General features: G+C 30.7%; 1 protein-coding gene across 1 annotated transcript; it reads left to right on the top strand.

The window, feature by feature from the left end:
* Positions 1 to 2,797: 2,797 nt before the first annotated feature.
* On the top strand, positions 2,798 to 4,388 carry LOC140875018 (zinc finger protein CONSTANS-LIKE 16-like). The gene is made up of 2 exons (XM_073278528.1): positions 2,798 to 3,886; positions 4,009 to 4,388. The coding sequence occupies exons 1-2, from the start codon at positions 2,945 to 2,947 to the stop codon at positions 4,231 to 4,233; spliced, it is 1,167 nt and encodes a 388-aa protein (XP_073134629.1). The 5' UTR covers positions 2,798 to 2,944; the 3' UTR covers positions 4,234 to 4,388.
* Positions 4,389 to 13,549: the final 9,161 nt, after the last annotated feature.

Genomic DNA, 13,549 nt, shown 5'->3' with positions numbered 1-13,549 from the left:
TTAACGAGCGAATACGTTTTTAGGCTCGTTAAGCAAACTCAAAAACTCATTAAGCAAGCTCGTCAAGCATGCAACTGAGTTTGAGTTTAAATTTTATTCGATCTCGTTAAAGATAGAATTAAACTCAAATGTATAATAGAATCATCCCTGTAAATAATTCTAAACTCAGACAAAAAATAGTAAATTCTTTCATAAACAACCAAAACGACAAACCTAATAACTAAAAAATATAAACTCAGCACATTTTTTAACATATCAAAATACTACTTCCAACTTCTAAATAACTAAAAAAAATAACATCACCATAAAATTCATTAGTACTAAATATCTCACAACATAACTACAAGTGAACTTGCGAGTCACCTAAACAAGTCGAGCTCGCGAGCCTATTGACGAACATGCTCGCGAGCTCATGAGCTTAATACTCTATGCTTAAGCTAAACTCAATAAAATTGTCAATCTCGGGCTCGACTCGATCGATACGCTTTGAACAAACTCGAACGAGATTTTATTGAGTCGGGCTTCAAATAACTCACGAATAATTCGCTTCGTTTACATCTTTTTATGTGAGTTATTTGCATCAAACACCCATGTGAAATATTAAAAATGCACACTTCTCCCCTGTAAAATTTTAATAGGCATCTTAATTCAACCCTGACCTTTTATAAAATTAGCACTCGTCCTTTCAGATGAGTGATTGTTGCGCACGCGCCCTTCATGAGACTGGACAAATATTTTGATATTTTTTTGCACCAAATACCCCTATGAAATATTAAAAATACATATTTGACCCCTTTAAAATATAATGTTTAAATCTATTCAACCCATAATACACAATTTTTATTAAGATCCAATTATAAATATTTAGCAAACATTTTTTGTTTCATTAATTTTTAAATGTATTATCATTAATTAATTATTTTCCAAAAAATTATTATTACTTTATTTTGTTATCATTATTTTATTAAACTCACTTCGTATTTCCAACTTCTCCTTTAAACATGCATTCATAAATAAAGATTTAAATAATTTCAAGTAGCAAAATATTGAACTAAACTGATAAGTTCAAACATATTATCTTTTGATTTAGTACTATATTATTGAACCAAAATTTAAATTTTTCGAAAAGATGCATTACGCAATTTGTAATAAATAATAAAAAAAATATTGTTATATAATTCAAAATTAAAAAAGTAATATTCACGAACTTATCATTTTAATTGGTTCAATATTTTGGTACTTTTAGATATTTAAATTTTTATTTATGAATCATGTTTAATGAAAAAGTTTAAAACACGAAGTGATTTGATAAAATAATGATAAGGAGATAAAGTAATAATATTTGTTTAGAAACAAATTAATTAAGAATTATAAATTAAAATAAAAAATAAAAAATAATAATAAAATTAAAAATGTTTGAAAAATATTTTATAATTGGATCTTAATAAATATTGTGTATTGTTATTTAATGTAAATTCTGTAATGCATTTTTAAAATTTTAGATTTTGATTCAAAAATATATTGTTCTAAATTGAAAAGTAATATGTTTGAACTTATTATTTTATTTTAATATTTTGGTACTTTTAGGTATTTAAATTTCGTTTATGAATGCATGTTTAATGGAGAAGTTGAAAACACGAATTGAGTTTAATAAAATAATGATAGCAACAAAAAAATAATAATATTTTTTTAAAAAAATTAATTAATCATAATAAATTTAAATTTAAAATAAAAATAAAAATAAATAAAAAGAAAAGTGTTTGCTAAATATTTTATAATTGGATGTTAATAAAAATTGTGTATTAGGGGTTGATTAGATTTAAAAATTATATTCTCAAGGGGTCAAATATGCATTTTTAATATTTCACAGGGGTATTTAGTACAAAAAAAAAATCAAAATATTTGCCCAGTTGCATGAGGGGCACGTGCGCAACAATCACTAATCTGAAGGGGCGAGTGTTTTAATTTTATAAAGGTTGGGGTTGAAGATGTCTATTAAAATTTCAGAACGGAGAAGTGTACATTTTCAATATTTAACATGGGTATTTAGCGTAAATAACTCCTTATTGTATATACGACTATATATATTATAAAAATTAATTCATATTTTTTTCTCGAAGCAACAGATAACGAAGGCAAAGTCGGCAATATTTGATTTCATCAATCAATATTTGCCAACTTGCCTTTAGCCATCACCAAATTGCATTATCACAATCTCAAAGCATGCAACTTGTTCACTAGGTAAAATTACTAATGTATAATTCGGGATAATTCATGGTATATATCGCCAAAAATATCAAAAAACCTTTTGATATTTTTGGCGATATATATCATATCATGAATTAAATATGCAACTTGATTTGTTTAATAATTATTTACTCCAATCTGCGCCAATATTATTTACTGTTGTTTTCTGGAAGAGCGGGGACCAAAAGCCACTGCTCTCAACTCCGAAACAGCCCATCTCATAAAAAGACAACTCCTAGGAAAAACGTCTCTTTCCGGTTTAAAAATCAAGAAATTAAAACGAGTTCGAAATTTATCTAAGATTGGATAAAATTACTGTTCCAGTATTGGGTCCACCAGAAATCCAATAATCAAACTGGCAGCCAATCAAAATCCAGATAATATGATTGATTTTTACTCTAAGCCAATGAGAGAAGAGATAAGGCCCTCCTATGGGTCCCAAAAGTGCAAAGCCTCTTTTCCCCTTTGATAACATCCCAAAAATAGGCAAACCGGACGTCCCCCCGAACCGACTCAAAACCTAATAAATGCACTGCAAAAGTGCACGCTGTGGGACACTTGAACAATCCCCCACATACAAGCCAAATTATTTTGCACAAACAAAGTTTATGCAATAAATCAAGAAAGCCCAAATAGTTTTCTTGCCCACTTTTCTTCATTCCATTGCCTTTTCAAGCTCAGATATACTCAAAGATCCATGAATTCAGACATAAAACTAGCCAACACCTTTGGTGCCAAATCAGCGAGAGCTTGTGACAACTGCATCAAGAAAAGAGCGAGATGGTATTGTGCCGCAGACGACGCATTCTTGTGCCAATCTTGCGATTCATCTGTTCATTCTGCCAACTATTTATCTCGGAGACACGAAAGGGTTCGCCTCAAGATCTCATCCAGCAAGTCTCTTGATGCAAAATGTCGAACCCACGAGCCTTTTTGGCACAAGGGTGTCACCAAAAAAGCTCGGACTCGAAGGCAGAAAAGGCACGAAAATTCCATTAGCCCACCTCACCTTGTTCCTCAAAGTTGCAGCGAAGAGAATTCCCGTGAAGAAAATGAAGAACAGTTACAGTGCAGAGTTCCTACATTCGATCAGTCTAATATTCAACCTGCGGATATTGACATTCATGCAGAAAGAACAGAGCTTTCTGATTTCGGGCATGAATCCATGTCTCTGTCGGATGATTTGAGCCCAGAATTAATGAACGATCTACATGGGTTTCTTCCATCTGAAATGGATCTTGCTGACTTTGCTGCTGATGTCGAGAGTTTATTGGGTAAAGGGCTAGATGACGACAGTTTGTTTAGTATGGAAGGATTAGGACTTTTGGATTGCGATGAAGAAGACATGTATCAATTGAATGGTTGCGATTCTTTAGGGTGCGAAAGGGTTAAAGTTGAAGTGGGAAGAGAAGATTTTGAGTTTAATTTCGGTTATGATTCTGCGATTAAAGGTGAAGAAGAAGTAAAGAATATTGCAGTGATAGGCGAGCCAATTTTAGTGAAGATGAAGAGTGAAAAACACAACTTCTTGAGCCTTGATTATGAAGGTATAATGTCGAATTGGGACGGGGAAAAGTCTCCGTGGACGACCGGAGAAAGGCCGGAATTGGATTCCGGTGACTGCTGGCCAGATTGCACGGTATGCTTTTATATATTCTTTTCATTGTCATAATTCATTTTTAAAGATTTTGTGGGATGATTGGTGAAGTTAAAAGTTGGATGGAATTAATTAACCAAGATTTAATATACTTGTGAATGCAGGGGAAATGTGGAGCGATGCATGGATGTGGAGAGATGAGGGGAGCAGCAATGGCAATGAGGGATATTGGAGGGAGGGAAGCAAGGGTGTCTAGGTATAGGGAGAAGCGTCGGAATAGGTTGTTCTCGAAGAAAATAAGGTACGAGGTTCGGAAATTGAATGCGGAGAAAAGGCCCCGAATGAAAGGGAGGTTCGTTAAGAGAGCAAATTTTGTGCCTAGAGTTTAGTTTTGTTCCACTGCCTTTTTTTTTTTTTTTACTTAATTGTTCTCTTGAAATGCCTGAGATGGCTTACATACATTCTGCGTTGCGGATGGTTCTCTCCGTCCCCCACGATTCTTTATGAAAACCAATAATTTAGTTGACAAAACCTTAATCGGGTTAGGGCGTATTTGGATCCATGAATTTGACATGATTTGAAATTTCAAATTCCTTGATTTATTTATATTGAGTTCTCAAATGAAATGAAATGAAATTCAAATCCACACGACATGAAGATGAGCATTTTCAATTGAATTACTCTTTAATTTTAAGTATATTGTTAACTACTTTAATTGATAATTCATTCTTGAAACCCAAAGACTTCAAATCGAATTTCTTACTTGGATTCAAAATACCTACTACTTTCCTGTTGTCCCTATTTCTCTCTCTGCAACTAGAAATGTAGGCAAACTAAACCTTCGTGATTTGCATCTTCAATTTTTGGAAATTGCATTTGGATTAATGGATTTTGATTATAATTTATTGTGAACAACCAAATCTTAAACTCATGTACTACTTGTTTACATATTATTTATATAAAGTAGAATCGATTTCAAACGACACAATTATTTACTTAACAATAATTCAGTAAAATTTGTAACTTTATTAAGAAATATCATTTGTTATAAGCTCAACCAACCAATTTAGAAACTTACCATCACCCAAACAAAAGGGGAAGGTGAGGTAAAAGCAAACACAACAACTGAATATGCTACATTAATCGCTGATCTAAGCTCGTGAATAAAATCTTAGATGACTGGTTTCATCATCTGGTTTCTAACCTCTGATGCACATGCACTCACATAGCCAAGATCATCATAAGAGGATGTGACTGTTTTCACTATCAATAATGAGTCGGTGGCCACCTGAACATTTCAAAAGTAGGGGTGGAATAGGGTTGGGATCCCGTCGGGTAGGGGGAGAAAATCTCGAATTTTTTTTTCATATTCAAAATTTCGTTCAAACAAATAAAAAATGTGATTATGTTATTAAATATACTATATAGAAACTTATATTCATAAATAAAAATAAATATTCAACTTAAAACATATAATATTAAAATATTCTGGATAATGTTTCAAGATTTTGTTAAAAAAAATGTATCGGATAATTATTAATAAAATGTTCGGATACTCATACAATTACAAAATAAATTTAGTTAAATAGGTTGTCAAATTAATCTCTTGAGTCTTGTTCTACATATTTGTTCTAATTAGATAATTATAAATATGAATTAATTAAATTATTAATTTATTTTAAAAAATACACAAAAATAAAATGTCATTTCGGGATTTTACAATTTGATCGTTCCAACAATAAAAATTATGCGAATTAAGTCCACAATTAAGTATTATATGAGATGAAACCTAAGAATATTTAGCTTATTATATTAACAAAGTTATTAATAAAATATATTATTATATTATTTCGGGACGGAACGGGTTGGGAATCTCGTCGGGATAAGGTTTTATTCTCGATCTCTCTTCCGATATTAATCGGGATGGAAAAAATCCCAAAAGTTCGGGTCGGAAAAATTTCGGGTTGAGATTTTTTCGACACGGAAATGTGATGAGATTCGGAAAGAGTCGGGATTTCGGAAATTTTTACCACCCCTACTCAAAAGATCTTGTGATATAGTAGATGGACACCTTTTCGAATTGTTTGGAGTTCTCCACTGGCAACAAATATAGGTTGATTTATTTGCTTCCCAAAAGCCACGATGAGTCTTCCTTGTCTGTCTCACAGCACTCCACTCACGCCAAATCGATTCAAGTTCTCATTCACACAACCATCAACATTTAGCTTAAGAGAGCTGTTAGTCAGCCCAGGGCCATCTCCAGAGAAATTAGAGGCCTTAGGCTAATTTAAGATATATATAAATTTTTTTAATAAAAATAAAAATATTACATATGAGCTGGTAATAATTAAAATGAACTTAACGATCACCAATGTATAATTTAATAAATTTATTGCATTTTTTTCTCGTCGAACTTCCAGATTCTAATGTTATTTTTCTCGTCATGATTCACAAGCAAATCTAACAAAACAAATACAAAAAAAATAATAAATAATAACAAATATGGATCGGTGATATGAGATATAATATAAACACAATATAAAATGTATTTTAGATGTTAATAAAAGATTAATCAGTGATTTTATTTACTGTCAAATTTTCAACAAAAAGGTATCAATACACTAATTTTATGTGAAAATCAAAATTTCAAATTTTTGCGATTAAAAATAATGACATAAACAATTGAATTGATTTTTTAAAAAAAAACACTAAAACTAAAAAAGATTTATAACATAAACATAGCAAGAATCATCAAACTAAGAAAACATAAATACTTGATTTTTCATTTTTTAAAATATACCAAAACAAGTACAAATTATAATTTAAATACTAAAATATGTAAGGAATTAAAAATCCCGAAGATAAAATTTCAAAAATAAAATAGTTAAAAATTAAATAAAAACACCAACGCATTATACAAAAAACGATACGATAATTTACCCACTTTGAGAAACCTTACTCTTTAAAGAAAAAATTTAAGAAAAAAGAGTTTTGTATATTATAAAAAAAAATTTATTTTTTATTTTTACGTAAACAAAACAAATTACCAAAATCAAAAAAATATTAACTTTTCAAATTTTTTACAAAATATTTAAAGATCCATGAACCATAATCCATCAAAGATTTTGAATAGAAAAAAAAAACATACATATATAATATAATTTTTTAAAAAATAATTTGAAGCCCTACCCTAGGGGAGGCCCTAGGCAGCTGCCTAGGTGGCCTCCCCCTGGAGCCGGCACTGAGTCAGCCACCTCCATTTCATGTAGCCATTCCCGTTTCTCCGGTCCATCCCCCCCTCTCAACTCGTTGGGATTCATGATGAAAATCGAAGAATAGATCCAAAGGACCAAGAGACATTGGTTGCAATGGTTGGCCTATCCGTATCATGTAGGAAGTAATGCCATTCTTTCCGGATGGCGTAGCTTTGAATTGCAAACTTTTCGAATTCACTTTTTGGTAACTCAATCTGACATCCACTCACAGAAGTCAAATGTACAAATTCCTTTAGCCCTGCACATCACAGTGAGAAAACTGAAACCCCTTTATTGGTCATTGGCCGGTCCGATAACGGATTTTAGTTTTGAAAACCGTTAGACCCGGCGGGTCAACCCGGTTTTTTACTCCAACAACCACGATCAATCGATCAAGTGGCCGTTGGAGCTCAACAGTCACGATGAATTGACCGTTGATGAATTGTTGGGTCGACCAGGTAACCTGTCGGGTCGACTCGACGAGCATCTTTTTGAAATCAATGGCCACGATTATATGTCGTTGATGATGAACGGTCGACCTGGCGGGTCGAGTCGAACGGTTTTTTTTTGTTTTTTTTTCGAATTTGGGTCTATAAATACCCTCGTCTCCGTTTAATTTTTTCATACAATTTCCTCTCCATTTCTAATTCTCATTTCTCAATTCTTTGTTCACTAACAAATATTCAAAATATCAAGTCTTGCTTATTTGTTTATTGTTAATTGTTGATTTATTTTGATAATTACTCAAATTTCATATTATCCAATAGTTCAATTTCATATTTATATAATGTCCGAAGTCGAATCAAGTCGTGGTTGGGGTGGCGATGGAAAAAGAAAGGAAAAGAAAAAGGGCATCATGCCACCTGATGTCGAGTTTCCACCAATGTCGATAGCTATGAGTTTGATTATTGCGATTCGGAAAATCAAGAACGTGTACAAGAAGCTCAACAAGCACGTCATCATGAAAGTCAAGAAAAGTATGAGCAATCTGAGGGCGCTTACAAAGACAAACTCGAACGGTGCCTCGCCCGACATCCATCAAACATTTCGAAAAGGTGACACTTCTCTCCAATAATATGCATGCCAAGTGAAAATATTGTTCGAAATGTTACAAATTTCAACATGGAGGTGGTTATGAAACTTTGACTCTTATGTGGAGAAAAATCTTCCGGTGAAAATTCGTATTGATTGTTATCAAACTCAAATTTCGGCATTCTCTTAACCGAACTTTTAAAATTTAACGAAAGTAGATTTATAGAAAAAATGAATAAATTTTGTGCAATTGAACAACTTTATTTTAGTTTTAGTGATAAATTATCTTTTGAAAATTGGCTTTCTACAAGTGCAAATCCTTCTATTAGACGTATACCAAGAAATAGTCTCAAACGAACAATTAGAAAATTAGTCGTTGATCAAAAAAATAATTAATTAAAAAATTTTCGAGTTTAAACAATAAAGTTTCTTTGTATTCCGATGTTTGGATTGATCATTGGCAAATTTGTTTATATATGAGTATTACATGTCATTGGATTGATAATAATTGAAATATTCAAACAATGTTGTTTGCATATAGATGTTTTAACGAAGCACACATGACACAATATTTTCAACTTATATTTGTTATTTTAGAAGAATATTCCTAACTTCTCAAGTTTTTTCAATTTTTTTTGATAATGCTAGTGCAAATACTTCTAGTATTAGTGAGCTTATTGAAATATGTAAGCCATCAATAGGTGGAAAAAAAATTTATATTAGGTGCACGTGTCATATTTAAAATTTGTGTGTTCAAGATGGACTTAGGAACACATATTCAACCAATTAGGAATTCAATTCATTATTTATGTACATTTCCCCAAGTTATGAAACAATGGAAAAAATTTTGTAGATTAAATGTTATGAAGCCTAAACGGTTCTCACGAGACATTCCAACTCGTTGGAATTCAAAATATAAATTGTTATTATCGTCTTTTGAATATAAAGATTTATTATATATGTTTATTTTTCATCAACATGTTCAACCTCGTGATATTTATTTTTTTTCAAATCAATGGAATATTTGCACTAGTATTTTTGAAATTTTAGAAGTTTTTAATGATGCTAGTGACCAATTATTTGGTGTTTATTATCCTATTTCACATTTAATTTTAACACATTGTTGCAACATTGCTTATATTTTTCATGAACATATTAAATCTAATGATTTTTTTTTTTCAATGTATTCAAGTCATGAAAGCAAAATGAGAATTTAAAATATTTATTGCACATTCCTGAAATTTTTTTATGTGCTTTTGTTTTAGATCCACTACAAGAAAAATGGCCAAAGACAACGCTTTTTTCGCGTTGTTAATGTACCCAAAAAAGCGTTGTCGTAGCCAGTGTTGTAAAAGACCACGCTCAAAGACAACGCGGAAAAAGCGTTGTCGTTTCTGAAAAAGACAACGCTTTTTAAAACGTTGTCGTATCTAAAAACGACAACGCTTTTTCCGCGTTGTCTTTGTCACAAAAAAGCGTTGTCGTAGTTCAAAAGCTTTTTAAGCGTTGTCTTTTTTAGTAACGACAACGCTTTTTCCACCTACGACAACGTTTAAAAAGCGTTGTCTTTTCTCAAATAAAAAACAAAAAAAAAATATAATTCACAAATTTTCAATATTATCACTCAATATTCAAATTTTTTGAAAATTAAATATAATATACAATATTTCAATATTATAAATAATTCAAATATAACAAAAATCATTCAAATATAACAAATAATCGAATTCTTCATGTTCATCTCGGCCGGCGCTATGCTTTCTGCCTCAAGCCGGAGTCGGCAATCATACCAACTCTCAAAATGCTAAATCCATTTGGAGGACTGGAAATGTGCTGAACAATAGCAGCAAACAATAATATCGTATACTTTAATTAGATGGTTTACAAGATATTTTAACATTATATTATTAACCTTTAGACCCTATTACGGAATCAGTTCCAAATATTTCATTAATTTTGTTCAATATTAAAAGTCATTTTTATATGATATTTATAATGAATAACATCAAATATGGTAGATAAATTGTATCACATGAAACACAATTCACCGCAACTGGAAATATAACTTCTAAACTTACTAAAAAATAACTTTTATTAAGGGAGTCAACGAAACGTCTTCGAGGATCCTCAAGTTTCAGTCAGAAACTTGAGAATTATTTTACCACTATTTTTTATTTTAGTGATACAGATGAGGAAATTTTCGACATTTTGCGATAGTGGTCTCAAAAAACACAAACATATCCAATTTTATCTATAATGTCAAAAGAAATTCTTGCTTTCCCGGTTTCAATAGTTGCGGTGGAACAAGTTTTAAGTGTTGGAGAAAATACATTGAACGAGAGACGTTCTAGCTTGATGCCAAAAAATTTGGAATCTCAATGATTGGTCAAAAGTCGCTATCCGAACACGACATATAAAAATGATGAAGAAGACCAAGAAAAACTGAGGGAACATCCGGAACTACGACGGAAGGAAATGCGAGTGAATGTGATTGAATGTAATGAAATGTGATTGGTTTTAATGAAACGTAATATTATTTTTATCGAATAAATGTAATAAATTTTTATTGAGATAATAAAATATTTGATAGAGTTTTTAATATGAGTTGTTGAAAAAGTAATTTATTTTTTATTTAATAAATGTAATTGATTTTTATTGAGACAATGAAATATTTGATAGAGTTTTTAATATAATTGTGAAAATGTAATATATTTTTCATTAAATAAATATAATAGATTTTTATTGAGATAATGAAATATTTGATAGAATTTTTAATATAAGTTGTTGAAATTTAATATATTTTTTATTTAATAAATGTAATTGATTTTTATTGAAATAATAAAATATATAATAGATTTTTTAATATAAGTTTTCTATAAAAAAAATAATGGGGTGTAAAAAATGGGGGGCCCACGTGGAGGTTACGCGTAGGGATGCAATCGAAACGAATAGGTTCACGAGCTTTTCGAGTCTACTTGATAAATATTTGATTCGTATTCGAACTTATCAAACTCGAGCCGAATTCGAACATTTTCAACTCTTTTTCGAGCCGAGCTAGAGCCAAAATTATTTTGTTCGATAGTTCGCGAATAGTTCGCGAGCCTTAATATTTAATTAATATAATATAATTATATAATAAATATATATACATTTTGAACCTTTTCGAACTTTTCAAGTTTTTCGAACCATAATATCCGAGCAATAGTTCACGAATATGTTCGAATATTTCGAGCCGAACTAGAACTTCATTTTGAGCCGAGCTCGAGCCAAAATATTTGAAATTATCGAACTTCGAATCGATCTCGAACTCAAATATACTTATAACGAGCCGAATTCGAGTCTTAAAATTTTACCATTATTCGGCTCGATTCGGTTCGTTTGCACCCCTAGTTAACGTGGGCGTGCACTCTCGAGTGGGTGTCGGAAAATACATTTTGGGGCACCCATGCGAGGGGCACGCCCGCGTGCCCTCCGCATGGGTATGCAAATTTTTTTTTAATTTTTAAATCTGAGGGTCGGCCCGGATCCGGAACCGACGGTGACCCGGACTCGGAACCGGATTCGAACTGCCGATTTGCTGCCCCGGACCGTAACCGGACACTGACGGGTCGGTTAAGGTTCCGAGTTTTGTAAACCTTTACCCGGACCCTAGCCAGATCTAGATAGATATGATGAAATTATCCTTACAAAGATGAAAAGAATATTTTATATGAATTCAATTTGCTTAAATTTCGAGGAAACATAAATTGGGCTTTCAGGGCCCAGTAATAGTGGGCGAGTTTGTGAGCATGGGAGACGCTGGTAAAAGAATCCATTCTCGGAGAAGTGTCAACTTTAGATTTCCATTGTTCTAACATTCGGCCGTTGAATTATAAAGATTTGGGTTTTTTTTCAGTTTATATTATATTATATTATATGCATTATCTATTTTGAATCAAGTTGGATCCGTTGTATAAATTCTCCTCACACCAATTTATTTGAATTTTTTTCTATTCGTTCTTGGGTTTTTTTAAATGCAATTCTAATATACAAAAACTAATGTGAAACGGTCTCACAGATCAATTTTGTGAGACGAAGTTTTTGTTTGGGTCACCCATGAAAAACTATTTCATGACAAAAACTCCTATGAGACGGTCTCAATGGTCATTTTTTTTAGACGGGTCTCTTATATGAGTTATCCATTAAAAATATTATATTTTATATCAAAAGTATTACTTATTATTATAAATATGGATAGGGTTGACCCGTATCCATATTTATACGGGTTTTTTACACTACAAAATATAATAATTAATATATAACTTTTCTTCCATATTGTTTAACACTACTCATACCGCTATACGGGTTTTTTTATTTTTAATTTTAAAAAATAAATTTATTTCAAATTTAATGTGTCTCCGCTGTGGCTAAGAGCGGACGCTGCAATGCCAGCAGCAGCGCATGGAGACTTGCAATTTGAAAGTCCCCATGTGCAACCTTTTTTTTTTCCTTTGGTTTGTTTTTGTTTTTGTTTTCTTAAAATTAATTATATTTTATAAAATTATTATTTATTTAGTATTAGTATGATAATTTTTTTCTCAAAAATCTAAATTTTAATTCTAATTTTTGAATTTAATAACCGGGCTGAGAAATTATTAAGAAAACAAAATAAAAAATTTACGATTAAAAAAATTAGATTGATTAATAATTTTTTTTTGATCAGATATATTTATAAAAAAAATAAGTTAACCTAAATAAACATATTTTCATTAAATTTATTTTATATTATATTTTTTAAATATAAATTCTATTTTTAACTTAATTTTTGGTTAGAAAAGTTATATATTTATTTTAATTCGTTTGGATTTGTGGAGGTTTCTCGGTTATGTGGATAAATCTAGATGAGTTCATTCATATCTATTCGCGTCGAATTGATGCAAAAATGCTATTAAAAAAATTTTCAACCCGAACTCGAGCCGAAACGAAATCATCTCGGAAATTATGAAATCGAACCGACCCGAATATATCCGAATTAATCCTCTAGGTCTATCGATAGAACTAAAAGACTTTCAGAGATCCAAACGAATTAAAATAAGTCAATAACTCCGCTAACCAATTTTTTAATAAAACAATAAAATTTATATTAAAAAATATGATATAAAATAAATTTATATAAATATGTTTATTTAGGTTTATTAAATAAAATTTAAATTAAAAATTATGATATAAAATAAATTTGTTTGTTTTTATATCATATTTTTAATATAAATTTTATTTAATAAACCTAAATAAACATATTTATAAAAATTTATTTTATATCATATTTTTTAATATAAAATTTATTTTTTTATTAAAAAATTGGTTAGCGGAGTTATTGACTTATTTTAATTCGTTTGTATCTCTGCAAGTTCTTCAATTCTATGGATAGACCTAGATTATT

Source organism: Henckelia pumila, chromosome 1 (genome assembly GCF_033568475.1).
Source record: "Henckelia pumila isolate YLH828 chromosome 1, ASM3356847v2, whole genome shotgun sequence".
Lineage (NCBI taxonomy): Eukaryota > Viridiplantae > Streptophyta > Magnoliopsida > Lamiales > Gesneriaceae > Henckelia > Henckelia pumila.
Note: the sequence above shows the minus strand (reverse complement) of the source record. Positions and strands in the feature narration are given on the sequence as shown.